The sequence below is a fragment of the Mercenaria mercenaria genome, chromosome 5 (genome assembly GCF_021730395.1).
Source record: "Mercenaria mercenaria strain notata chromosome 5, MADL_Memer_1, whole genome shotgun sequence".
Taxonomy (NCBI): Eukaryota; Metazoa; Mollusca; class Bivalvia; order Venerida; family Veneridae; genus Mercenaria; species Mercenaria mercenaria.
The window spans coordinates 40,132,690-40,159,848 of record NC_069365.1 but is presented as its reverse complement, the minus strand read 5'-3'; the positions used below and the strand labels follow the sequence as shown (position 1 = coordinate 40,159,848).

General features: G+C 34.1%; 3 protein-coding genes across 3 annotated transcripts; 2 read left to right on the top strand and 1 right to left on the bottom strand.

Annotated features, from left to right (window-relative positions):
* Nucleotides 1–10,848: 10,848 nt before the first annotated feature.
* LOC128557303 (neuronal acetylcholine receptor subunit alpha-3-like) lies at nt 10,849–12,854 on the top strand. Its single transcript, XM_053544558.1, has 2 exons — nt 10,849–11,426; nt 11,715–12,854. Exons 1-2 carry the CDS (start codon nt 11,268–11,270, stop codon nt 12,852–12,854), a joined length of 1,299 nt encoding a protein of 432 aa, XP_053400533.1. The 5' UTR covers nt 10,849–11,267.
* Nucleotides 12,855–17,742: 4,888 nt separating this feature from the next.
* On the top strand, nt 17,743–19,359 carry LOC123558332 (jerky protein homolog-like). The gene is made up of 2 exons (XM_053544557.1): nt 17,743–17,757; nt 18,064–19,359. Exons 1-2 carry the CDS (start codon nt 17,743–17,745, stop codon nt 19,357–19,359), a joined length of 1,311 nt encoding a protein of 436 aa, XP_053400532.1.
* A 3,394-nt stretch (nt 19,360–22,753) lies between these two features.
* Nucleotides 22,754–26,612, bottom strand: LOC123558331 (neuronal acetylcholine receptor subunit beta-3-like). Its single transcript, XM_045350209.2, has 3 exons — nt 26,467–26,612; nt 25,723–25,852; nt 22,754–23,887 (listed from the first exon to the last, which is right to left on the bottom strand). The coding sequence occupies exons 1-3, from the start codon at nt 26,610–26,612 to the stop codon at nt 22,754–22,756; spliced, it is 1,410 nt and encodes a 469-aa protein (XP_045206144.2).
* Between the last annotated feature and the right edge of the window lie 547 nt (nt 26,613–27,159).

The following is a 27,159-nucleotide window of genomic DNA, read 5'->3' as shown; positions in this document are numbered from 1 at the left end:
TCACTTAAAGGACCTGCTTGTTAGAAGTGTACAATCCAATAGGGAAAATAAGATAACAAGGCACTGTGCCATTAGATGTTCCAAAAGACTATAACCGTGGTATATGGCAATCAGAGATTTACGTATAACGTTAAAATGTAATGAAACTGTCTTCCCATCCAGATTAGGGAAGCCGATGCACTTGCTTAGATCAGTGTTTCAAATATTATATATCTATATCCGTCTTTCTTGTTTGCTCTTATATCTGTATTATAGCCTTCATCCAAACAGCATTTATATTTTTTTATATCATAATCGTTTAGAATGTGTTCTGTAAAGCACTTTTGAACGTGTTGTATGATAGTAAACAATTTGCTGTGAAAAAAATCAAGGAAGTATTTTTGCGTTTCATTTTATTTGTTACAGTAAAACGTCAATTGTAAAGCATTTAATACCAGCACATTTAATCGTTTTCGCATATATTTAGTGCCTATTTTCCACACCCTTTCTTGTTCGATCAACGGCGGTTGATTGATACAATAGATCATTCAACTAAAACATTTCTATACGAATTAAACGAAAACAACAAAATGGTGAAGTTTTAAATCTTGCAAACAAGCAAACAAAAAAACACTGATGATTTCATTTTTATCCTTTTCGTAATTGACATCGATAAGAGATATTAGCCGAATTTCAAGCATATTTGGGATAATCCTTGTAAAAATGTACTACTTTCACAACTAGTTATTCAAGGTGATACGAGGGATTTTCGAAAAGAAGTGCAACCAATCTTTGCACTTGTTCATAATTTCAAGTAGGTAAAGGATATCAATACAGATATAAAGATTTGCGTTTTAGCTAAATTCAGTTCAAAGGTCAGCATAATCGAATAAAATATAACTTTGTTACGTGCGTTTGATTATGATACTGTCATAAAAACTAGCACGAAAAGTCGATTTGTTGCAAACATTTTGTTTTGATAACTAAAAAATGTTGAGCTCCATAATATAATCTTTAGCCTGCTGGCGGCAAATGATTCTGCCTTTGCGACCAATGCAGACCAAGACATCCGTGCATGCTGATCCTAGACTGTACTGGTCGCTTTTAGTCAGTAAATTTTCAGTGAACACCCCTTCAACTAACAGTGCTCCAGCTAGGATTAGAAAAGGGCAGGGTGCTGGCAATGAGAAGGGCACTTCTGTCATCTAGGGGGCGGGGGTTCCGGGGGCATCCCCCCACCAATAAAATTGTAACTTGTGCATGCATTAGGGGCATTTTAACATACACTTTAGACAAGGAATTTTGCATACTTTTAGCATTATATTAGGCACTCTTAAGGCATGGTATTAGGCATACTTTGTGCTTTGATAGGCTCAGTTTGTCATCTCTTACATACTTAGAATGCTGTTGCTCGTATTTTACTTGGCAGTTCCAGAAATTTTTGAAATACAGGCGAGAAATGATGGCCTCAGGTGCATTTTTAGGTCTACATTTCGAGGTATTGCAGGGATATGTTACTCTCCTCTTAATTGGGTGGTCAGGGGGCTCTCCCCTGGAACATTTTTAAATACAGGTAATAAAAGGTGGCCTCTGCTGCATTTCTGGGTCTAAATTTTGAGAAAAAAATACTCTTTCCAAAATAGTAGAGTGCATTTTTGATGAGTTTGTCGCTTTTCAGCTGGGTGGGTGGGGGTGCAAAGGCCCCCTTGGCCAGGCCCTGAATCCAGGCCTGTTCTTTGTAATTTTTTATTTAATAACAATATCTGTGTGTTAAAGAAATGAAAGCTTGAAATCATTTCTGTAAGAAATGGTACTGCCGAAATTGAATGATAGTCCAGTTCAATTCAGAAATTTAGCAGGGAAAAGGTTAATCATCAAAAGTGGAATTATGCAGTTGTCTCTATCTTAATCTTTTCAAGTTTCTTTTTGATTTTTGGAATTCTGTGTGTGTAAAGAAATAGCCCATCCAAAGCTGACATTGACTCTAAACGTAGGTATCTCCTAGTATGTATAGAAAGATATGAAAATCCGAAATTCAGTTTTTGTATGGAAAATAGATTTTGAATGAAAAAGAGGGTCACAATTACAGGGAGAAAATGCTGATTTATTTGAATTTTCAGAACTTATGGGAAGACAGTGAAAATTATAATAAACATACGTAAACGTACAATACTGAAATTACAATTAATGCAAGAAATAAGAAAATAAACACCCTCACATCACGATTTTAAAAGAAGAAAGATGAATGTGATTAAATAAGTTTCAAAATAGAAGGAATAATGATAGGGCGACTGCAGTACGACATTAGACATGCACAATCTTAGACAAAACTTTGTAGCTTTAAATGGTGGAGGAAGACCCTAGATTTCACTCCGAGCAACATTTTCATGTACAAACAGACATCTTGGCGGAAACAACTACCTTCTGAAATAGAGAAAAGTGGAAACTTCAACACGACAAAAACGAAAATGCTGCAGGCTCGGTTTGATGGAGCCTGCTCATGAACGGTAGTGGAAATGCATGCTACCGTCCACGCCCTCTAGCCCCGGGTTGAGCAGAACTCAACATTTACACATGCTAAAATTACAAAAAGCAATTTAGAGACATCCGCAGATGTATTCAAACGGCGGTGAACATGGAACCTTCAATGATACACGTGTTGAGGCGTGTAATTCCATGAAGAGCGGCGTTTGGTCCCCAGATAAAATAATGGGATTGCCCCAAACGAGAAAACAATGGGCATAACAGAAGCCATAACAGATAGGAGTTTTGTTGCTAGGGTGCACATCTCATTACCTCTCATGAACAGGCTCAGTCAAACAGCGTCTGCTATTATTCTGCTTGGTTGCTTTTACAGATTTTGCTGTGTACTTGATAACGGTTCCTGTGAAATATGCATCTAATCCAGTTACAAATCATCAAGTTATCTATTGTTTAATTATACACATTCATATGCAGTGGATATATCTCAATGCTATAATGAAACGTGAAGAAAAATATAGAAATCATGGCTTATATCATAACGAGGGTTTCTTTGCGGGTTACTCTAAAAGACATATTTTCTGAGCTGTATCGTATCCATGATAGTTCTTCTATGATGTAACGAACAGTTGTTTGTTGGGTTAAAAAAACAAGGGGCTGAAAATAGTCTACAAGACATTAACCGCCCTGGCAGGCTTGTTGCAGCAACACTGAAAACCATTTCTGCCGTTAGGGGTATGGTAGAGGAATATGATCGATATATTATTTCCCAAATAGCTCACACAATAGGAATTTCAGAAATGACCGTTCAATATATTCTGAATGACCGTTTGAAATTAAAAAAAGAGTTGTCCTCTATTTGTTGAGACGAGACCAAAAGTCCAGCTGTTTAGATTCGAGACATAATTAAATGAATCGCCCTCGGCTTTTTCCAGAGGATCTTCTCAAAGATTTTATTTTCGAATCTACAGTGATATGCAGAACACAACCGAAATCAGTGACCTTGACCACCCAAAGACGGAGCACTCTCTAAACGTTTAAGTGCGTTACGTGTTGTTCCAGACGATGACAAGGAATGCACAGTAAACAGAAATAAAGAAGAAAAATAAAAAGGAGGCGACAAGAAAGTAGATTCTGTCAAGAACTTCTGCTATTTCTTCTCCAGTGAAATCGGATACATATTTGATTTCATGTTGTCTGCCTTCGTTCGTTTCGTTTGTTGTCTCTTCACTTTCAAGTGACACCACGTTTGTCGAAGACCTGTCATTTGGTCTTATCTTATTTGATTTGTTAACGTTTTTTCCCTCTTTTGCAAAACGATTTTCCTGACAAACACAGGAAGTGACTGTCCCATATTTGCTTTTCTCGACAGATTAACGATAAATATGCTCCACAATACACTTGCAGTATTGAGGATATTGATGATGAAAACCTGGTATGACATATGTGGAATTTTAAGGAAATTGTTTGGAATTGTTTTAACCAACTCTGCTGTCGCGAAAACTAATGACAAATAAAATGTTACGGCAAACGACAACCTTTCACCTGAATCAGGTCTAACAAAACATGTAAATAAATTGAGAATTGCCATTAGCATAATAGGTGTATAGTTGTTAATCATTTCGAAAGCTGGTCTTCTTTTTAATGAAAAAGACGCCTCCGACATTGCAACTGACGATCCTTCAATGCTGTCATCCGATACGGGATCAATGATCGCTTTTGTGTGTTCAACTAACCATTCACCATTTTCAATCAAATTATCAGTATCTAAATTTCCTGTAGGAGAGTACAGCATCAATTCGGTAATGTCATGGTTAGTCACAAAAACCTGAAAAGAGCATGTATTTATGTCAAACGGATACAATGTAGTATCGACATTGCATCTAGTCTTGTAACTTCCTGCTGGGACCATTATCACAGAACCTTGGAAGGTAGCCCAGGCTGGAGAAAAGCCATTACTGTCGATCGACGACTTGTCATTCGCTGCCTCGTTTGTAAGGGCGAGTTCTGGTTTCTAAAATGTCCCTTTTGGCAACGGAATCATTTCTTTTACCCCGTACATCGATGGATTCCATGCGAGCAATTCATCTGTCTCCACGTAATTTCAAAAAATCCAGAAATAAGCAGCTCCCCGGATGAGATGTCAAAATATTCTATGCTGCTCAAATGTTGGGTAAAGTTTACCTGCAAAAGTGACATTAAATTTCCTTTGCATGTTTTTATAAACAATGTAAGTTACGTCAAGCGTGGCTGCAAATACTTACGATATAAAAAAAATGAAATTGTCTTTTGATCTTTCGTATAAATATATAGTACTTACAACCTGACTGCTATATATTTCTTCTTAAGATTCTTTCTTTGGTGGATGTAATTTGCGATGTGTGCATCTGGATTCGTTAGCTTTCTCGACAGTATGAACATGTCAAGTTTAAGAGCACCATATACACTAATCAAATTTCTAACGCAACCTCTTCAGCCTCAACATTTTTTTCAATATCTCTGATAATACTAATCAACGTACATACATTTCATACACATTTGAAATTATTTACGTTAAAGATAATACAAAAATTGCAATAAAATCGAGTAATGTTAAACGTTTTATGTATTTTACAACCTCAATCAATTGATAAAAAATCACAAAAATATTCATAAATATCTTTTGGTTACAAACGAGTAAATTGCGTTGCGTTTAAGACACCATTCCAAAAGCACAAAAACTACTCAATAAGCATGTCATCTTTCAACACATATTGAAACGTGCTTTGGTCAGCTAAATCTCTGCATCCTAAAACATGTGTTTACTCGTTAAATAAAATAAAATCATTTATCCTTATTTTTGCGACCTTTTAAAATGTGTAGATGTCGCAAAATAAATAAAGTGTTCTATTAGCAAAATTTGATTTTGTCGAAATTTTAAAATATTGTCAACAGCATATTGTTAAATATCTAAGAAATGTCTTTAATCTGATTTTGCATTATTCAAAATATTGCCAAGATATCGAAGGGCGTGAGGATTTTCGATCAAAGTATATTCAATTAAATACTTAGTTTTCACTAAAACAGGCATACATCAAATGTGATTATAAATATAAACATGCAGTTATAATCGTAAAAGAATGCATATAGACTAAATGTTCATATAAAAAAATATGAATATATTCTAAAAGCATTCTTAATAAAGAAATTTACCTTCATCACATGACTTTAATTATGTAGAGGTCTGAGAAATTTATTGTATCTTGATTCATTGAACAAATGTCCTAACAGATGATCCATCTCATTGTACGTCTGTCCGCACACAATTACAAGTATCTGAATTATGCATAGAATAACGTAATTCATATCCAAATATTTCAATATAAAATAATTTAGATAAAAAATTATATCTTTTAAAGTAATTCTCAGGTGAGTTTGTTCCAATCTGTTCTTCTCTCAACACTATCAGACGCAGTTGCATTCTCTTTCCACTTATTCAAATACAAGTTTTATAACGTCGGTGTGGAATACAAAAGAATACTTAAAAGCTTTGCATTCCATAACGGTAGCATTTCCTTTCCTTTATAAAAATGCCAGGAATGGGAAATATTAATGGAATTGCACTTGTAAAACTTCCATGCCATAAACTTATAATAGCAGTATTCAATGTTAATTTCAGTTGCAAATTTAAACATAATAATAGATGTTTTAGATGCATTCAAACCAAGCAGATAAAATTAAAAACCACAAGAAAGGTTAAAGGCCTATGTTATTTTTAAAATGTGAAAATCGCAATGTGATGGAATAGTAAGTTTATCAATATTATCATCATTTTAATTGCACAACTGTTGCGTTTGGATTTTGAACTACCCAGCTGGCATTTGCTTGCACATATCTGGAATCCAAACCATGTGTTTGAGAATAAAGTATAAATACAGTAGAATCGTGATTAAATACAACAAACTGAAAACTATAATCATGCTTATGAAATAGATATAAAGTTGTAACGACGCTACAATTGGTTTTATAACTTACAACTTAGACCAGGCCGAAGAGTAATCACTGTTATGTAGTGTCGACATGCCATGCGCGGCTCCATTACTAAGTGAAAATCCTCGTTTTCAAGGGAACTTCACTTTTGGCAACGGAATGATTTTTTACCTCCGTACAAAGACGGTTTGCATATGAATAATTCATCTGTCTATCTGATTTCGAAAAATTCAGTGACAGCTAGCTCCCCTGATGAAATGTCTAAACAGTCTTTGCTATTCAAATACTGGGTAAAACGAATGTCTCCTTTTACGATAATTTCATCAAATTTCTATAAGATTATGTTTCTACATAAACATATAAATTGCTTTGCCTCATTACATAAATTTCCATGATATTCTGTTTTTATACACTGATTTAGTCATTTTTAATGCTTTAGATGGCTGCATTGCCTTTTCAAATGATTCAATAGAGAATTGCATCACGTTACATTACCCTTTGTTTACACAAACTGAAGGAGTCTGGAACAATAATAGATGTGCTATTCCGATGTAATAAATGTTATATAGTTATATTCTTATAGGAAAATAATTTGGCGAATTTGTCTCCAAAAACAAATGTAACTGATTTTGCGGCCTGTAAGTTTACTTGTACCTGACATGATAAATGCCTGCATATATTTAATTGTATTTATTTTGCAACAGAAAGAACCATTTATTACTGTCATTCAGCTGTTCTAAAATGCATTACAGTTTCAATAGAACTTCATTAAAACATTTTATTTCTGTAATCATGCAATATACAAAGGCACACTCCTCTCAGTAATTATTGTCTTATTGACGTAACGTCCATTGTCAATCCTGTATTTGCTTAATTGAAAAGAGATCGAAATTGCCTGTATAAAAGTGTCAAATATGCATCAGAGCAGCTTTAGGTTTACTTCAAAATAAATAAATAATCCTTATCAAAATCGCAGCAATTGTTTGACATAAAATAAGTTAAAAAATATCACAAAAATTGAAAATCTTTCCTTACACAAGTTTTACTAGTAAAATGTAAAGATATCAGTTAACTGCTTCAGAAAATTGGATTCCTTGTATTTTTTAAGCCAACCGTATGTTTTGAATCTCATCCACGGGAGATGCTAATAGCTAGATATACATAAAAAGCCTTAAAGTTTGTCTTGCACTTATCTCAAAAACGGTATTTTGCCTAGAGTCATGAAGCCATATAGAAATTCGTTCTGCATGTTATGTTGTGTACCTGGGGGTTTGTTTGAGATTTCAATCAGTAAGGACAGAGTTATGGTCCTTGCCATTTCAAAAAAGAATAAAGGGCCTAAACGTTCGTTTCCCATGTACCTCAAAACAGTTGTTTACCTAGAGTCATTAAACCTTATTGGAATTTCATTTGTGCACCTGCAGATTTGTTTGAAATTTCACTCAGTCAGACCATAGTTATGGCTCTTGACTTATTTAAATATCAATTAAAGACCTATCTATTAAGGTGAAAGTATCTTAAAGAGTATTTGACATAGAGTCAAGAAATTTCAGATGGTTTTATATTACGCATTGTCAACAAGGAATATATCACCGAAGAGTGACATAAAGTGGGGCAGCTGTGTCCTACGGACAAACATCTAGTTTGTTCTTGTCTATGCAAAACATTCACAGATGTGATTGCAAATTTGAGAAAATTTGTAGTGATTATTTTATTTTAATAAAACATGACAACTATAACAATCCACGTGAATTAAGTTGTCCGTAACACTTACAATAAGGTAACTCTTAAATAAAAATTCACGTAATCAGTTAAGCCTAATGACTGCTGTATAGTTTGAAAGTCTGGATTTGATAAAATACATATTATTACATGTATACTTATATTAGTTGCAATGGAACATCCGTCAATATTTTGTCTATCAACGTGAAACTTCATTCAAGGTATATGAGTTCAATAATGACACTCTAGTAGTTGATGACGCGGTGTTAAAATGTACATTTTTGAATTTTAATCCGCTCAAGGAAAAATATATATCATTTTACAAGTAGAAATGGATATGTAACAAAAAGACATGAGTTTTGGATAAAGAAATGTGCACTCCACTAGACTGATAATAAAAACATTGCTACAGTTTTTTTGTCTTTTTTCTATAATTCCATTCTATAGGACAAAGGCGAGTCTATTCTAAAAAAATTCATAGAGGAATGAAGAATAAATTGACATAAGATATAGACAGGCTGTATTCACAGTACTGAGAATCATTCAAATGTTATAAAATGGTTATCACAGTCTAGGAGATAGTCTATCCGAACGCTGTCGAAAACACGTGAACTATTATTTACCTTATACACGACGAAGTGAATACTATCCGAACGCTGCCGAAAACATGTGAACTATTATTTATCTTATACATGACGAAGTTTATATATGTTAAAATCTTATACATGCCTAATTTTTAATATTCAACTGTTATGTTAATTATTCTAACATAATTCTCCGTTAGTTTTTTTTTCACTCAATTCAACTTTTTTCTCTTTTTACTTTTTGAACTCTTAGAATCGCATGCTCTATCGAATAACATTCTTTTTAACATACTTATTTGATTTTGTTGCTAACTGAACTATGTCAGCTAGGTGTATCGTTTCATTGTCTGTTTTCTTAAGAGAATAAATGTAATAAAAACTATTCTGTTTTCACTTGTTTCATTTTCCTGGCAACAGATGGTGGGGTCGCGGAGATACTGCCCCTTGCTCACTTCTTAGCTAGTTCATCAGACTCCCCCTCATAGAAGTAAGCAGGGACGTTTTCATACAATGCCTCGGCCCCCTCATCGTTAACATGGATTCCGGCTGGATCTCGAGTGTCATACAAATGCTTGCTAAATCTTCATTTCTGAAGAAGATTTCATCATTGTCAATTAAATGATAAAATTTCTTTTTTTACAAGCGTCACACACACACCATCACATTTATTTCAGCAGATTCTTTGTTAAATGTTTTGTCAGTGAATCAATGCCTCGCTTTAGTTTAATAACAACCTGAGTTTTTACCACTTTGTGCATGTTGCATGTAAAGTATTTCTTCATCACTAACAATGTTCACACGAGATTTACTTTTTATGTCATTCGTTCCGTGTCTAAATGAATAAAGACAACATCAACGATCCATCCTGGTCTATTTTTACATTCGGGAGCAAACTGTCAAATTTCCCCAGGCATTCTCCCGAGTAGGAAACATTTTAAATGATAGGGTCTTTTACATATAGTATAGCGAAGGTTGTGTGCTTTTATTATCTCGAGGAAACTTGGGCACTGGAACTAAAAATACAAACATCATGTAGACAATACCTATTTTAGATATATGAGTAGCAAACTGCACAAAGTACACAGTCTGAAAAAAATATTAAGATATCATTTTCTGAAAAAGTGCAATTTGAACTGAAAAATGATCCTGGGTGAAATATTTGGGAAAAATGTAGACAACTCCGCTACGACTTTATTGTAGGCTTAGATGACTATGTACCTTGCATCTCGTGCAAACTATACACTTTTTACCTATAGGCATGAAAAAAAGCATGCAAATTATAGCAACGGCCAGCAGTTTGAAAAGAAAATTATGTAAAGTTCAAATCAGCTAATGCCCTGGGGAAAGTATGACATTTTTTGGGAGAAATTTGTAAACAAACGGACGATTTAAGAAAAAAAAATAGGTTAAAACCCACAGACTTTCACAAGGTTAAATATGTTCAGAAAGCTATTGCTGGAAAGAGAACAAACTCTACTACCCATATGTATGCGTCAAAGTATGGGAAAAATATCTCGAAATATGAAAAAATCAAAGAAAACAATTTCAGGACTGTTAGATGCATGACTGCGTTATCCTGTGTAAAAGGTAACATAGATTTTTGTTGGGTTTAACGTCGCACCGACACAATGACAGATCATATGGCGGCTTTCCAGCTTTGATGGTGGAGGAAGACCCCAGCTGCCCTTCCCTGCATTATTTCATCAGTATCTAGGTAATTTTCCTTCCATTGTATCGTACACGTAATTACAATACACTTCTTTTTGGCAGTCTAGATAATTAGGCGTTTGATTCCCTAAGAGTTTATTGGTTATAGTATGGTAAATTGTCATTCTACAATGTTTGTTAAGAAACAAATAGAATATTCGTCAAGAGAGTTTCACGAGTTTTGCAACGGAAAACATCATTGATCGATAAAATCGTCAGAAGCTTTATTGTTTTATAACTACAGTTCCATTTAATACCTTACTTTATCAGTTGAAGCAAACAAGGCAAAAGTGGAATGTGTAAATAAGGATTCTCATTTTCTATATTGCATCATTAAAGGCATGCACAGGTAAATTATGGATGTAAACTTAAAATCCTTAGAATCATTGTAGAACCGACCTTTCTCAAATTTTACTGACGTACTTAGTTAAAACAGATATACGGATTTACTGTGTGATTCTAATGCTTTTGCTAATCTGACCTACAAATATCAGGTTAGGATCATGTTTAATGTTCGAATTATTGACTTATTGATATGTCATATGTTTTCGCGACCTTAAACATAGTCGTAAATCGTCTACCACAGCTAGACTGGATTCGACTAAACGGTCTCTTTCTATTTCCTTAAATTATTCTACTGAAATAGAATAAATAATTCATGAATCTATTGCAGGAAAAAAACTTGAGTATCCCTTTTATAACAGTATTGGATTCATTAAATGGAAAGTTAGAGATGTTAGAACAGGCAAATTGTGATCTAAATCTGTGGGAAAATATGATTGTAAGCTAAACATACTAATACGGTTCATAAAAGTGATCTTGATCATGTATAACATATTATTTAGTTGGATTATAGTTCAGACGTTTGTAACTTCGTACGGTCAAACGTACGGTGAGATGGATACATTGTTAGGGCATTTATTCAATGCGTCAAGATACAACACATATCTCAGGCCTTTGCGGAACCAGAGTCAAGTGATGATGGTATGTATCTCTTGAGCGAAGCTAACTACCTTATAACCTTTTTAATTTCATTTAGGTGCAAGAAATAAATATCAAATGCTGTATGTTTCTCATTCAAATATCTTACAGTAGTTTTAAAATTGTGTAGCATATTCAAGTATTCAAAGAGAAAATGGGTTTTCTTCAAAGTATGAATGATTGTTTACGCTTATCCTAGTTATTTTATAAAATTTGATTAATACAAACTTAACATGTTCCTTTTTTAGATTTGTTATTGGTTATCTAAATTGCCATTCTTAATTTTTGCAGGTAAACTTTACTCAGTATATAAGCAGCATAGACTTTTTTGACATCACATCAGGAGAGCTGCAAATCACTGGATTTTTCGAAATAACATGGACAGATGACTTTCTTACATGGAGCCCATCTTTGTACGGAGGTAAAGAAATGCTATCCTTACCAACTGGGACATTCTGGAAACCGGAATTTTCATTAACAAATGGACCCGCAAATGATAAATCGTCAATTTATAACAGCGGGTTTTATCCGACCTGGGTCTCCTACCAAGGATCAGTTATTATGATTCCAGGAGGCAGTTATAAGACAAAATGTAACGTTGATCCCACGTTTTACCCTTTTGATATACATAATTGTAACTTTCAATTCATTGTGTCAAACCATGATTCTGCTGAACTTATGCTAATTTCACAGACAGGCGATATCAATTCAAGCAATCTAACAGAAAACGGTGAATGGGAAATACAAAATATAGACGTGAAGGTTGTACTTCTGAAGGAAGATAACATCAAACTGTCAATTCCAATGTTGCAAGCTTCTTTTTCTCTGAAAAGAAGACCGATATACGAAATAGTAAACGTATATGCACCTATATTGCTGATGTCTTTTCTGAATATTGTAACATGTTTCGTTCGGCCTGACTCTGGTGAAAGATTGACTTTTGCAGTAACGTTGTATTTATCTTTGGTTTTCGCGACAACAGCGGCAATTGAAAAAATTCCGAAGAACTCACTGAAAATGCCTATTATGTCATACGAATTTCTATGTAATAACTGCATTAATACGATTGGGGTGACATGGAGTATATTTATCGTACATCTGGCAAGTAAGTCAAAAGTGCAACAGCGACTTCCACATTTTCTTGTAAAAATGGTGATGAAGAAGAGACGAAGAAAGACGTACGATTCGGAACTGCAACCTGACTGCAAATCGGAAGTAAAAAGTGAATCATCGGATGACGATAATTTCTTTGACGAAAACAAAGCCAATCCAAAACAGCAAAAAGTAGCGGAATATTTATCTGAGGACGACATAACTGGCCTTGAAATAGCTGAAATTCTTGACACGATTTATTTTTGGTTTGTTTCACTCTTCGTTGTTGTCGTTAATTCTGTTTTTGGTTATCTGGTTCTCAGAATTGAGATGCAATAGGATCGGAAGTGATAACACTTGCAAAGGTAATTGTGAATCGCTAGTTGAAGCTGAAACTGCAATGACATTTTCACACTGAAATTATTTAAACGCTTTTACATAAAATCACACAGAACTACAACTTTTATATCTATATGTTTTAGTTATATCAGTGACTGGCCAGAATATAAATGTCGTCGATACTTTATCTAAGGACCAGAGCATTCCAAATCTCATAGAACGAGACTTATTTTTATGGTTAAATAGGATCTAATCGATCCACTTCAACGCCTTAGAACAAGAAACAGTGTCTCTTATTTAAAACAAAATGTAACGTAAAACAAACGTACTCAACATAGAAGATATTTTTGTTTACAAGCATCTTCAATGAAGGACTGTCCTGAACCTTCCGTTAATCATTAATTCGTAATTGAAATATGTAATTTACTGACATGGTCGTGATGGAATTAATTATTAGAACGTTTGCACTAAATCCATTACAGTTCTGTTAATATATTATTAAAGAATCTGTGATCGTTGTCCCGTTGAAAACACATTTGCTATCATTCAGATGTCGTCTGTGGATAACATTGAAACACTGGCTATTCAAATGTGAGAGGAGTGTTTTTCATTAAAAAGTCGACGACTTTTAAAGCATGAATGAGCACATGAACCACCGACCTTCCATCAGTCAGGAACTGAAAACATTACACATCCGTAGCGAGGTTTCAAACACTTACAGCTATGAGGTGCAAATAATCTTAGGAGCAGTGTAAAGTTTACCTGTAGCAGCAAGAAACACTGTCGTTCATGTCATTGCTCTAAAATGATCAATCAATTGGTTTCCAGAATTTCTCTTTCGGTAACAAAATCACTTCTTTACGTTCAAATAAAAATGGACTCTATGTCAGAAATTCGTCTCTCCGCGTGATCTAAAACATTCCAGTGTTAAGCAGCTCCCCTAATGAGATGTCATATTATTCTACACACCTTAAGAACAGGGTAAAGTTTACCTTAAGTGGTACGAAATAATTTCGTTCATGACACTATTCTAAAATGACAATTAAATTGATAATAGTGTACAAAAATTCACTTTAGTTGAGATACTCATCAGCATGCTTTAAAAAAATTAATAATTTTTTTTTAAGTAACTTTATTGTATACTATATGTATATACAAATAATGGATGTAAACCAAATAACAACATATTTCAAGATGCTTTGTTTTGCATGCTTTTGCAGGTTTTAGAAAAATACTAATACGGCAAATATGAACGTCATGCAGTTTAATAAAACTTAAGAAAAACTCAAATGTCAAATGTCTTGCATAATTGTGACCGAAACATACAAGTGCCTTAAACTCTTGAGTTTGTTATTTTAAGGACTGAGACATTGGTTGTATCTTGACTCCTTGAATAAATATCGTTGCAGAATGTACGTTCGTTTGTATATCGTTGCTAACGCGTGTGCTAAACTTAAGCTTAATAACAGTATAAACATGGTCAAATACATTTATATCAAACGTTGTTGAAATTTCATTAATAAGTTTGCATTTGTAAGTCTGACAGTTACGGTATAGTTATATTCGTCAAAATGTAGTGTTTACGAATTCTAGAATTGCGTCTTCTATCCCCATTAGAGTAATGTTCTACTAATTCATTACCGTTGTTGTTGACACTTTGAAAAAGAGAATGTATTCACGTTAAAACGTTTATATTTGTGAATCATCTGCAAGAACTGATAACATCAGTGGAACTACATTAATAAAACAATCAATCAAACAACGGCTTTATTGGTGGACGACGATTTCCTTTGTTCAACGAAAACCTACTCTCGTGATAAATCTTCACATACATATCAATTCTTTTTGAAAAAAAAATACAATGAGTTTTTGTGATATAATTTATTCTTTTATGGAAATCATCGATTCATTTCGGAATACCATTTATTATTTTGGATTTAATGAAATATTGCATTCTACTTTATGATTTCAATAAATACAATTTATATCACAAAACGATTTTAAAGGTGGTTAATCAGATTTTAGTCAACGAATGGATTTGTTCAAATCTTAGCCAGTTGATCATTTACAGTTATTTATGTTCACCAAGTTCTTAATACACGTAAGATGTTCGCTGGAAGTATTTTTGAAATTTGATTTTCCTATCCTGGTTGCCCAACCAAGCGTTATTTTGGCATAAGTATAAGTTAGATAAACATATATGAATATAAGCACTACTGTAATAAGTTGTTAAAACTTTGCATTGACAGGTACATATTTTGCGAAAACTTAATTATAAATGCAAGTTTATTAAATTGTAATTACCTCTCTTTGTCTATCTTGGTTGCGCAAAATATGAAAATAGATGAATTCCGAAGCTACACGTTGTTTTAAAACTTGTCTGTTTTTTCAGGTTGTTGAAATACCTCAATATTTATGAAATGCAAATGTAAAAATAGACAAAGTATTGAAATCAAAAGAAATAGTCCACTTTTTAAAAACTTTCCTATTAAAGGAAGGTAATTACAAAATTTCATAAAAAGTAATTAAATACACATTTCCAATTGGGATCTAACTCTATGTAATCGGTGTTTTTGTTCCTTAAAAAAATCTATAACAGAATATATGAAGACTGTAAAATGTCATAAAGTGTTGCTCAAATGTGATTGACCACCTTTAAGACATATGCAACTAGAATAAAGGGTGTCAAAAATTAGAACGATTTTGAGATATCACTAAATCCATTTATGATATCATTAGATGAATAACTGATATTAAACAGTTAAGTCTATTTTTTGGATATCATAAAATCGATTTTATCATATCATGAAATAAATAAAATTCTTCCGTTCAGAGGTCGGCTGTTTTACCAGGATACCAGCCCATGCCTGAAACAATTCCTGGTGGAGAACCTGTCAGGTCCTGGTAGATTCACTGCTCAATCCATTTGAAAATAGGGTTTTTACTACCTTAAGCAACAAAAAGCAATGCTACTTATTTCTATACAAGCCTGAATACATTTTGAATACATTGGACGTTTCTATAAAGGTAGAAAATTCACCATATGATTTGTAGGTGTGACTAACCCTCCCGCTACATCCCCGCCTTACCACATCCGCCCTCCAAAAAATAAGATGAAAAGAAACTGTTACATATCACGAACACAGTAGGCCTTGTTATTATAATTACATTCATATTACACCTGTATTAGACAAGCTGTCTTAACATACAGATTTTGGCCGTCACCTAAACGATCTGCTTGTTAGAAGTGTACAATCCAGTAGGGAACATAATGTTACAAGGTACCGTGCCATTAGATATTCCAAGACTTAACCGTTATATATGGCAATCGGAGCTTTACGTATAACGTTACAATGTAATGAAACTGTCTTCCCACCCAAATTAATGAAGCCGATGCACTTGCTTAGATCAGTGTTTTAAATATTCGTCTTTCTTGTTAGTTCTTATATCAGTTTTTAGCCTTCATCCAAGCAGCATTTATTTTTCTTATCATAATCGTTTAGAATGTGTTCTGTAAAGCACTTTTGAACGTGTTGTATGGTAGTAAACAATTTGCGGTGAAAAATTCAAGGTTTTTTGTTTTTGTTTTTGTGTTCCAGTTTATTTGAGACAGTAATAACGTCAATTGTAAAGCATTTAATACCAACATATTTTATCGTCTTTTTTCTTTGCATATATTAAGTGCCTGTTTCCCACATCTTTCCTACTTCGATCAACGGCGGTTGATTGATATTACATATCATTTAGCTAAACATTTTTATAAGAAATGAAACGATAGAAAAAAACAACGATTAGTTATATTCAGTTCAAAGGTCAGCGTAATCAAATAATAAATAACTTTGTTACATACGTTTGATTACGATACTATCATATCTACATTTTGTTCTAGCAGAAAAAAACTGATTTGTTGCAGACACTTTGTTTGGATGACTATAAAATGTTAAGCTCCATAATTTAATCAGATTGCTGGCTGCAAATGATTCTGCCAGATCAAGATCATCTTGGTCTGTACTGCTCGCTTTTCAGTCAGTACATTTTCAGTGAACACTCCTTCGAATAATAAATTGTACTGCCGAGATTGAATAATAGACCAGTCCATTTTAGAAATTTAGCAAGACAAAGGTTAATAATCAAAAGTGGAATTATGTACTTTTCTGTATGTTAATCTTTTCAAGTTTCATTTTTGGTTTTTGCATTTGTATGTTTGTAAAGAATAGCCCACTCAAAGGTGACACTGACTCTAAACGTAGATATCTCGTAGTATACAATAATATGCCAATCCGAAACTCAGTTTTCATATGATAAACAGGTTTTGAATTTAAAAAAAATCGCAATAACAATGGAAAAATGCTAATTTATTAAAAAAAAAAAAGAAAGTATGGGAAGACTGATATTTTTGTGTAGTGAAAATTATAGTTAACATAGGAAAATGTACAATACTGAAATTAAAATTAATGCAAGAATTAAGTGCATGTAATAAATACCCCTAAACATCAAGATTTTAAAAGAAGAAAGATTAATTTGATTAAATAATTTACAAAATGATACATCACTTTAGAATATTTGAATGAAACATTTTGTACTTTTCTATGTCTAGTTTCCTTTGTATATAGCAGGAAAAACGACCCCATTTTAGCTGAAGTACCGTGTAATTTCTATAAAGGAGACGAGAACTTATCTAGTAAAAGTAAACAGAATTTTATAATTAATTGAGCATCTTTGCAAAATACAGAACACCCTGAACATATCCCCACCTTACTTATTATCGGTGGTTACCGATTAACGGTGCAATCCGAAAATCCCGAATATTTACTTCCTGAAGAGCACTTCCGGAATTCTTTGTTTACAAAGTTACAGGATATTCCTCAACGTGAATCTTCCGTGAAATATGTCTTTCCTAAGGGTAAGTTACGTATTTATTGTATATGAATTGATTGAAAATATATTTTTTTTAATTTGTTTTACTGATAAACTTCAATATCTCTCGATGAATAAAGAATAATTCCTCAGAAAAAAATTTGACAGAAGGATTCCCCCTGCCTAAATGACGTCATCGAGCACTGCCTCGCGCACGCGCTTTTTGGCGCCCTTTTTGATAAACAATGCTACTGGACTAAACTTCTGACATTTCATTGTTAAGAACTGAGAAATAAAGATGCATTTAATTTTGTGTACATGTGGTAAGTTTATTTTTATTATTTCATTACAGTTACCAACCATTGGCAAGGCTACCAAGAGAAGGCGACTGTATGATACTGGGCTGATAGCAAGAGCATACAAAGATGTAGTCTCTTCTGGGATGTCTGTGTACAAGGCAGCCAGGTTATATGGTATACCAGAGTCCACTCTACGTGATAGAACCCTTGGGCTCCAGCCAGTGACAGGAGAGAAAGAAAATCTACCCAGCAGTGGTCCACCTCCAACATTTACTGCCCAGGAGGAGCAGAAACTAGTAGAACATATAAGCTACATGGCAAGCATAGGGTATGGCTATACCCGTGCTGAATTTCTCTGCTTGGCATTTGATTGGGCCGTTACATTAGGAAGGAAGAAACAGAGTGATCCAGATTTTGCAGCATCATGGTACAAGGGATTCAAAAGACGGAACCCAGATGTAACTTTAGCAAAACCCCAGAAATTGTCTGTGCTTAGAGCAAAGTGTACCTCAGATGAGACCATGGACAAGTATTTTTGTGAACTGGCGAAAGTGCTGAAGAAGCATGACCTTGAGAACCACCCAGAGTTCATCTGGAATATTGATGAAACGGGTTTAATGATAGAGCACAACCCCCGCCATGTTATATGTATGAAGGGAACAACACCTCAGGCCATAACCTCAAACAGGGGGAAAACAGTGACAATCATTGCTAGTGGAAGTGCAGCAGGCAGTAGATTACCGCCATACTATGTATTCCCAGGGATGAGATGGAACCAGGACCTTTTGACAGGGGCTTCTCCAGTATCAGCGGGTACAGTTACAGAGAGCGGATGGTCTAATTCTGCTGTGTTTATGGAATACCTAGAACAGCACTTCCTTAAGCACGTTTCAACCAAGGATCATCCTGTCATGATTTTGTTCGACGGCCACAAGTCCCATGTCAACCTCACACTTTCTACATGGGGAGAGGCAAACAATGTGGTATTCTTTGTGTTGCCACCGCACACCTCGCATGTAATACAACCCCTTGATGTAGGTTGCTTTGGACCGCTTAAGAACATCTACCATAGTGAGTGCCAGGCTTACATGCGCAGGAACCCAGGGCTGCAGATCAACCGCTGCAATATAGCAGAAGTCTCCAGCAAGGCATACAACAAAGGAGTTTGTGCAGAAAATCTCATAAGTGCTTTCAAGAAGACTGGTGTGTATCCTCTACAGCGGACATCCATAGGAGCTGCAGAGACTACTCCATCCACCATTTACATTGAAAACAAGGAACAGCCAATCGGTGAACCTGCTGAGTCTGTATCATTCCTTGAAAGCAAAAAAAATCTTGAAAGTGCTTGAGAAAACAAAAGGTACCAGAAAGAGGAAGCCTACTATCATTGGTGATATATCATCTCCATCAAAGAAGTTGCTGATGACTCCAGTTGATCATCCAAAGAAAATTGAAGTCAACAAGAAAGACAAGAAGGGAACAGCATCAGAAGTACCTGGTCCATCTGGGGAGAAGGTTGTGCCAAAGAAAAACACAAAGAGAGTCAATAAAGCACCATTGTCACATATCCCTAATCCATCTGGTGACAGTAACACTTTTGACTCAGAGGAAGACTCCCACAGTGATATTGCTGAGGAAGACCTTTGTTGTGTTTGTGGAAAGTTCACGCCAGAGCCCATGAACCTGATGTACACGCTGGAACTTGTGCAGCGGGGACAGTGTGATAAGTGTGGCCACTGGACACACCTTAAATACTGCTGTGATGTGAAGTTTTTGAGGAGGCATGATGAGTTCTTGTGCCACCACTGTGTTTAACTGAATGTGATGATGTCTGGTGTAACTGTGATTTTTGACAAAATGTGATAAATTGCTGTTTGTGATATCATTTATTTATTTAATTCATTCTGTATGCTATAATATACTTTTCTTTTCCACAGCAGCTAAAATAATCCAGTAGCCAGAACTTTCAGCTTTGTTCCTTTGTTATTTTTATGTATCTGGATGGAAGTTTAGTGCAGTAGCATTATTTCCCACAATTCCACCGATAATTGATATCTGTAAACATCCAAGATGGCGCCCATGGTCGGTCACTATGTGACCCAATATTTCCGATAACTGCGTTCCCAGGTGAATAAAATTAACTTTTAATGAAAATAAGATAATTTTTCTTTAAAATGAGACAAAGTTTGGTAAGCATATAAATTAAATGTTGTGTATAGTGGAATGTCAATCATTAATACACCGATAATTGGTAAACCAAGGATACTCGTCTTTTTTCTTCGTTTTTATATTTTATATTTTCATGTACAAACAGAAAAGTACCTTCTGTAAGTCAGCTGTATAACTTCCTGCAATGGAGTAATTCTTCGGTGATGGTGTATTTTCTGGTCTTTATTATCATGCAGTCTGTCAAATGTGTTTGTATAAAAGAAGTTAACATGACCAAGATCTGTTTTAATTTGTATTGTTCCATTCTGTGAGAACGCTTCAATGTATTTTTCGGCGACGCCGTCTAAATTCGTTTTCGTTATCTATGCCACGTGACTTCAGTTTGCAAATCAAACTACTTGATAACGCATTATAGATAATTTATCAAAATGGAAGATTTATGTAACACTCTGCCTGATTGGACGAGAGTGTCAATTTCTTTCACTCTGTTGATTGTGCTACGCTGAGTGAAATGTAGACAAAGCGTTTATCCTAAACGACGCTGTTTACAGTTTTAAAGCTAACTTTGGCTCAGTATATTTAGCAAGAATATTGATATATCTCAAAATGATAAGTAAGTTTAATAAATATGATAAAAACCTGTTCAAATACCAACATATATCAAATTAAAGAAAGAGCTGAATACGGTCTGCATATCACATGAATAAGGGTGTGATAAGAGTCTTTTATGTAGAGAAGTGCTTTTTAAAAGATTTTCCTTGTTACAATTGTCGTCTGTATATGAAATGTTTCTTGCTTTTGTGACTTATTCAGATTGCATATTAAAATGAGTACTTGTTTGCTTTGATATATTTGTTATAAATTATTTAACTGATTTATTATATATGAATATTTTTCTTTAGTACGGTATGCAAATATTGAACTCAGTTGAAATCTGTTTTATTATATATATGCTATATAATGACTGAATCTCATTACACTGAAATGAAGGTACGCTGTATACAGTTTATCTCTGTGATATAACTACGGTCAAACTTTGCTTATGAAACAGAAATATTGAAATAATTACAATTGTATGTTTTGCTTGGCCTTCACTTTTTTATAGGTGTGACGTCATTGTCCAAAGATTCATGAATATCGAATATGCTGTTTGTTAAAGCGGGATCAGTTGGCCTATTTTAGAAATAAATAAAAATAATAAATAAAAAAATCCTTAAATTGATTTTTTCTCATGTATTCTAATCAAACTTGATTTGTAGCATCTTTATTATGCCCGCAGCCAACTTTGTTCAGCTGGGACATTTGACCCCTTTTAGGGGCTGCTAGAGCTAAAACTAGAAATGCCTTTATACAGCGTCTCATGAACAGCTTGGTGGATCTTTGTCATACTTGGTCTGGAGCATTATTATAAGGTCCTCTTCCAAATTTATTTATATAGGAACTTGGGCCCTATTAGGGACCACCACTATAGCTAAAAGCAGATATGCCTTTCTTCGCATTAACCACTAAAATGTAATGGATTTTTATCAAACTCGATGTGTAACAATATTGCAAGGTCTCCTGCTATTTTGTTACAAATGGGGATAGGGACCAATTTAGCTAAAAATATATACACCTTTAATGACCTCTTCTCATGAACCGCTTCATGAATCATCAAACTACTGCTGTAATTATTCGCCTAAGGATAAACGAAACAAAATTGCAACCCTACGAAACCTTTGCGAAAAATTAATAGAGAACCATTTAAATTGTTAAAGTGCGGTGTTTAGTTTTGCATTTTGAAAAATGTTAGATGAAAGATGAATATGATATGTTAGATGAAAAATTTATAAACTTCTTTCCTTATTACAATTCGCCGACCATCATTTTTAAAGATATTTCTTGTTCACTAATAGTCTTCTAAACAAAATGTTTAGAGTTCCGTGTACTTGATAACGGTTGTTTACTCAACATAACTGTGAAATATTTATCTAATCCATTTACAAATCACCAAGTTACCTTTGTTTAATTATACACATTCATATGCAGTAGCTATATCTCAATACTATAAGGAAACGTGAAGAAAAAACGTAGGAATCATGGCTTTCATCAGAGCCCTGGTTTCTTTACGGGTAACTCTAAAAGAGATATTTTCTGAGTTGTGCCGTATCCATAGTAGTTTCGTTGGGCTAAGTATTTCAAGGTGCTCAAAATAGACTACAAGACAATAACCGCATTGGCAGGCATGTTGTTGCAGCAACATTGAAAACAATGTCTGCTGTTAGGAGTTTGATAGAGGAATATGGTCGATATACTATTTCCCAAATAGTTCTCACACAATAGGCATTTCAGACAGAACCGTCCAACATATTCTAATTACAGAAGACGGGTCCTGTATTTGTTGAGACCAGACCAAAAGTCTAACCGTTTAGATTGGAGACATACTTAAATGAATCACCCTCGTATGTTTCCAGAGGGTCTTATCAAAGATTTCAAAGATTATATTTTCGAATCTACAATTATGTGCAGAAAGTAATGCGAAATCAGTGACCTTGACCACACAATGACGGAGCACTCTAATTATGTTTCAATTTGTTACGTTTTGTTCCAGACGATTGCAAGGAGTATAGAGTAAATAGAAATAATGAGGAAAAATAAGAGTAAGGCAACAAGAAAGAAGATTCTGTCAAGACCTTCTGCTACTTCTTCTACAGTGAAATCGGTTACATATTTGGTTTCGTGTATTCTGTCTCCATTCTTTTCGTTTGTTGTCTCTTCACTTTCAACTGACACTATCTTTGTTGCAGACCTGTCATCTGGTTTTATCTTATTTGGTTTATTACCGTCTCTTTTTCTCTTTTGCACAACGATTTTCGTGATGAACGCAGGAAATGGATGTCCTACATTTGCTTTTCTTGACAGATTAACAATAAAAATGTTCCATAATACACTTGCAGTATTAAGGAAATTGATGATGAAAATCACGAATGACATATGTGGAATTTTAAGGGAATTACTTGGAATTGTTTCAACCAACGCTGTTGTCGCGAAAACTAATGACAAATACAATGTTACGGCAAATGACAACCTTTCACCTGAATCAGGTCTCACAAAACATGTAAATAAATTGAGAACTGTCATTAGTATGACAGGTGTGTAGTTGTTAATCATTTCGAAAGCTGGTCTTCTTTTTAATGAAAAAGACGCCTCCGACATTGGAACTGACAATCTAAAGTTTTCGTCAGACACGGGTTTAATGATCGCTTTGGTGTTTTCAACGAGCCATTCACCATTTTCAATTAAATTACCAATATCCAAGTTTCCTGTTGGAGAGTACAGCATCAGTTCGGTAGTGTCATGGTTAGATACGATAAACTGAAAAGAGCATGTATGTATGTCAAACGGATACAAACTGGTATCGACATTGCATCTAGTCTTGTAACTTCCTGCTGGGACCATTATCACAGACCCTTGGGAGGTAGCCCAGGCTGGAGAAAAGCCATTACTGTCGATCGACGACTTGTCATTCGCTGCTTCGTTTGTTAAGGCAAGTTCTGGTTTCCAGAATGCCCCTTTTGGTAACGGAATCATGTCTTTTCCTCCGTACATTGATGGATTCCATGCGAGCAATTCATCTGTCCACGTAATTTCAAAAAATCCAGAAATAAGCAGTTCCCCGGATGAGATGTCAAAATATTCTATGCTGCTCAAATGTTGTGTAAAGTTTACCTGCAATAGTGATGTTAAATTCTTTCTGTACGTTTTTATAAATAATGCTAGCTACGTCAATCGTGGCTGCAAATATTTACGATGTAAAACATTAAGTTGTCTTTTGATCTTTCATAAAATTATATGGTACTTGATGATAGTATTTGAAGCAACCTGACTGCGATATATTCCTACTAAAGATTCTATTTGTGGCGGGTGTACTTAGCGATATGTGCATCTGGCTTCGTTTGCTGTTTTCTATGTTTCCAGGAAATATACCTCTACATTTTAATTTTTGAAATCATTATGTCTTAGTTTGTTCTTCTTACATATTTGTGTTTCGTATTCTTTATTTGCAATCTAATTCTTATGATCGTATTGTTAGACTATTTCAAGAGATTGCCGCAAATGAATATCTCTTCACCCTCAATATTTTTTCAATATCTTTGATAATACTAAACAACATACATAAATTCCATACACACTAAAAATAATGTACAGTTAAGGGGAAATGGGTTGTGTGCGTTTTTATATAGGCAAAGAAGAAAAATTTTAACTAGCGGAGAGAATTTTCTTAAACTTTGCATGATCATAGAGATCCATATTAGAAACAAATTTATGAAGAAAAAAACTGAGAGTCCCGGTGCTACGTTTTGAGTTATCTGCCCCTGAAAGCGAGATATTTGCTCTATTGGGTCATTTTCAAGGGCAAATAACTCAAAATCTAGCATACAGATACCCTATTTCATTTCACATTATTTTTTGTTATTACATTTCCAGTCATTTTGCAAAGTTTTTAACCATTCTATCAAACAGATTTTTTGCTGCGTTTCAATGAGTAAAGTAAACATACTGCATTTTTCTTGAAAAAGGGGCATAATTGGAAGAAATTTTCTATTTGTTTGCGTAAGCGAGACTATAGAATAAAATCCGTCTCATAGAATTCCTGCAAATTTTGTACAGCTGCAGGAAATAAAGTAACAAATATTATTTTGAAATCAAATAAAGTGTAACTAACCATTACCTTGAGTTATCTGCCCTTAAAAATGACCTAAAAGAGCACAAAATTTCGCATTCAGGGGCAGATAACTCAAAAAGTAGCACCGGGACCCCCAGTTGTTTTTTAAATAAATTTGTTTCTAATATGAATCTCTATGATCATGCAAAGTTTAAGAAAATTCTCTCTTCTAGTTAAACTTTTCCTTCTTTGCCTATATAAAAAAACACACAACTGTCCCATTTCCCCTTAATAAAATACAAAAAGTGCAACAAAATCGAGTAATGCTATTATATCATTTTATGTATTTTACAACCTCAATCAGTTAATAAAAAATCAAAAAAATATTCATAAATGTCTATAGGTTACAAACGAGTAAATTGCGTTTAAGACAAGAAAACTATTCCAAAAGCACAAAAAACAACTCCTTTCAGAACAAATTGAAACGTGAATCGATCAGCAAAATCTTTGCATCATAAGAAATATGTTTGCTCGTTGAATAAAATCAAAACATATATCGTTATTTGTGTCCCTTTTTAAAATGTGTAGGTGTCGCAAAATAGCACAATTTGATTTTGTCGAAATTTTAAAATATTGTCAATAGAATATTGTTTTTAAAAAATCTACTTTTGCATTATTCAAAATATTGCCGAAATATCGAATGGGTGAGATTTTTCGGATAATGTATATTCAAATGAATACTTTATTTTCACAACAACAGGCATAAACCAAATGCAATTATAAATATAAACATGCAGTTATAATCGTTAAAGAAGGCATATAGACTATATGTACATATAAAAGATAGGAAAATATTTTAACAATTCTAAAAGTATTCATTCTTTAAAAAGACACTTACCTTCATCACATGACTTTGATTATGTAGAGGTCTGAGAAATTTATTGTATCTTGATTCATTGAACAAATGTCCTAACAAATGATCCATTTCATTGTACGTCTGTCCGTACACAAATGTAAGCATCTGAGAACTAATAAAACAAATAATAACGTAATTCATATCCAAATATTTCAAAATAAAATAATTCAAATAAAAATGTTCTATCTTTATGTGATACTCAGTTGAGTTTGTTCCAATCTGTTCTTCTCTCAACACTATTAGACGCAGTTGCATTCTCTTTCCACTTATTAGAATAAAAAAATTGATAACATTTGTGTGGAAAACAAAAGAATACTTGAAAGCTTTCCATTTTATAATTGTAGCATTTCCTTTCTTTTATAAAAAATGCCAAGAGTGGAAAAAAGTAATGGAATTGTACTTGTCAAACTTCCATGTCATAACCTAATAATGTCAGTATTGAATGGCAATTTCTATTGCCAATCTAAACTTAATAATAGCTGTTTTAGATGCATTCAAATCAAGCAGATGAAAGTAAAAACCACAAGAAAGGTTAAAGGACTATGTTGTTTTCAAAATGTGAAAATCGTAATGTGATGGAATAGTAAGTTTATCACTAATATCATCATTTTAACAGCACAACTGTTGCTTTTGAATTGCCCAGTCACCATTTTCTTGCAGATTTCTCGAATCGAAACCACTTTTACAGAAAAAAAGTATAAGTCAAATAGAATTGTGATTAGATACAACAATGCTTTGAACAATAAACTTTTTGTGGCATCCATGGTTTCCATAACCGTCATTTTAGAATCTCTCGGCTGTGCGGCAAGCAATTTGCGAGTAGGAAACTTTTCATAATGGGTATCACGACTGGGTAATGAAACATTTGCCATTCTACAATTGCCATTGTTTGGCATTCTGATTTAGCTCTTGAACGTTCCGTGTTAATTTTATCAATGGTCAAAGACTGACAAACAACAAATTTTGTAACATTTTTGAAGAATTTTCATCACAGTTCTACAAAGGAACTCTTGCCATCGCAGGTGTCTTCTCTTCTTTGAAATCACATCTGAAACGTATGGCGACCTTTCACAAAGTTTTATGGAATATAAAAACTAAAAGTGTATATATTTGTACTATTATCAGCTGTCTGAATCTGATGGGCTAAATTTCTTTAGTAGTCTACATATATAACCCATGTAAGAAGTATCTAAGTTAGTTCTGTACTTCTTAATGTTGAATGTCTATGGCACCGACTGCGTTATTTCTTACGTTTGTGTGCTTATTTTGTATTTTTCAAGGTATGTAGTTAGTAACATGTTTTCATCAATAGATTTTATGATGCTTTGGCATATTTGAGCCGCACCATGAGAAGCCAACATAGTGCATTTGCGACCAGCATGGATCCAGACCAGCCTGCGCATCCGCGCAGTCTGGTCA

What these genes read in the sequence shown, in the direction of transcription:
- LOC128557303 (XM_053544558.1), top strand. Translation starts at nt 11,268, where the DNA reads ATGTATAACATATTATTTAGTTGGATTATAGTTCAGACGTTTGTAACT. An exon ending in ACCAGAGTCAAGTGATGATG is followed by an intron (nt 11,427 to 11,714) that starts GTATGTATCTCT and finishes TAATTTTTGCAG; the next exon opens with GTAAACTTTACTCAGTATAT.
- LOC123558331 (XM_045350209.2), bottom strand. Translation starts at nt 26,612, where the DNA reads ATGGCAAATGTTTCATTACCCAGTCGTGATACCCATTATGAAAAGTTT. An exon ending in TTATTGTTCAAAGCATTGTT is followed by an intron (nt 25,853 to 26,466) that starts GTATCTAATCAC and finishes TTGTTTTATTAG; the next exon opens with TTCTCAGATGCTTACATTTG. An exon ending in ATCAAAGTCATGTGATGAAG is followed by an intron (nt 23,888 to 25,722) that starts GTAAGTGTCTTT and finishes TCACTATTGCAG; the next exon opens with GTAAACTTTACACAACATTT.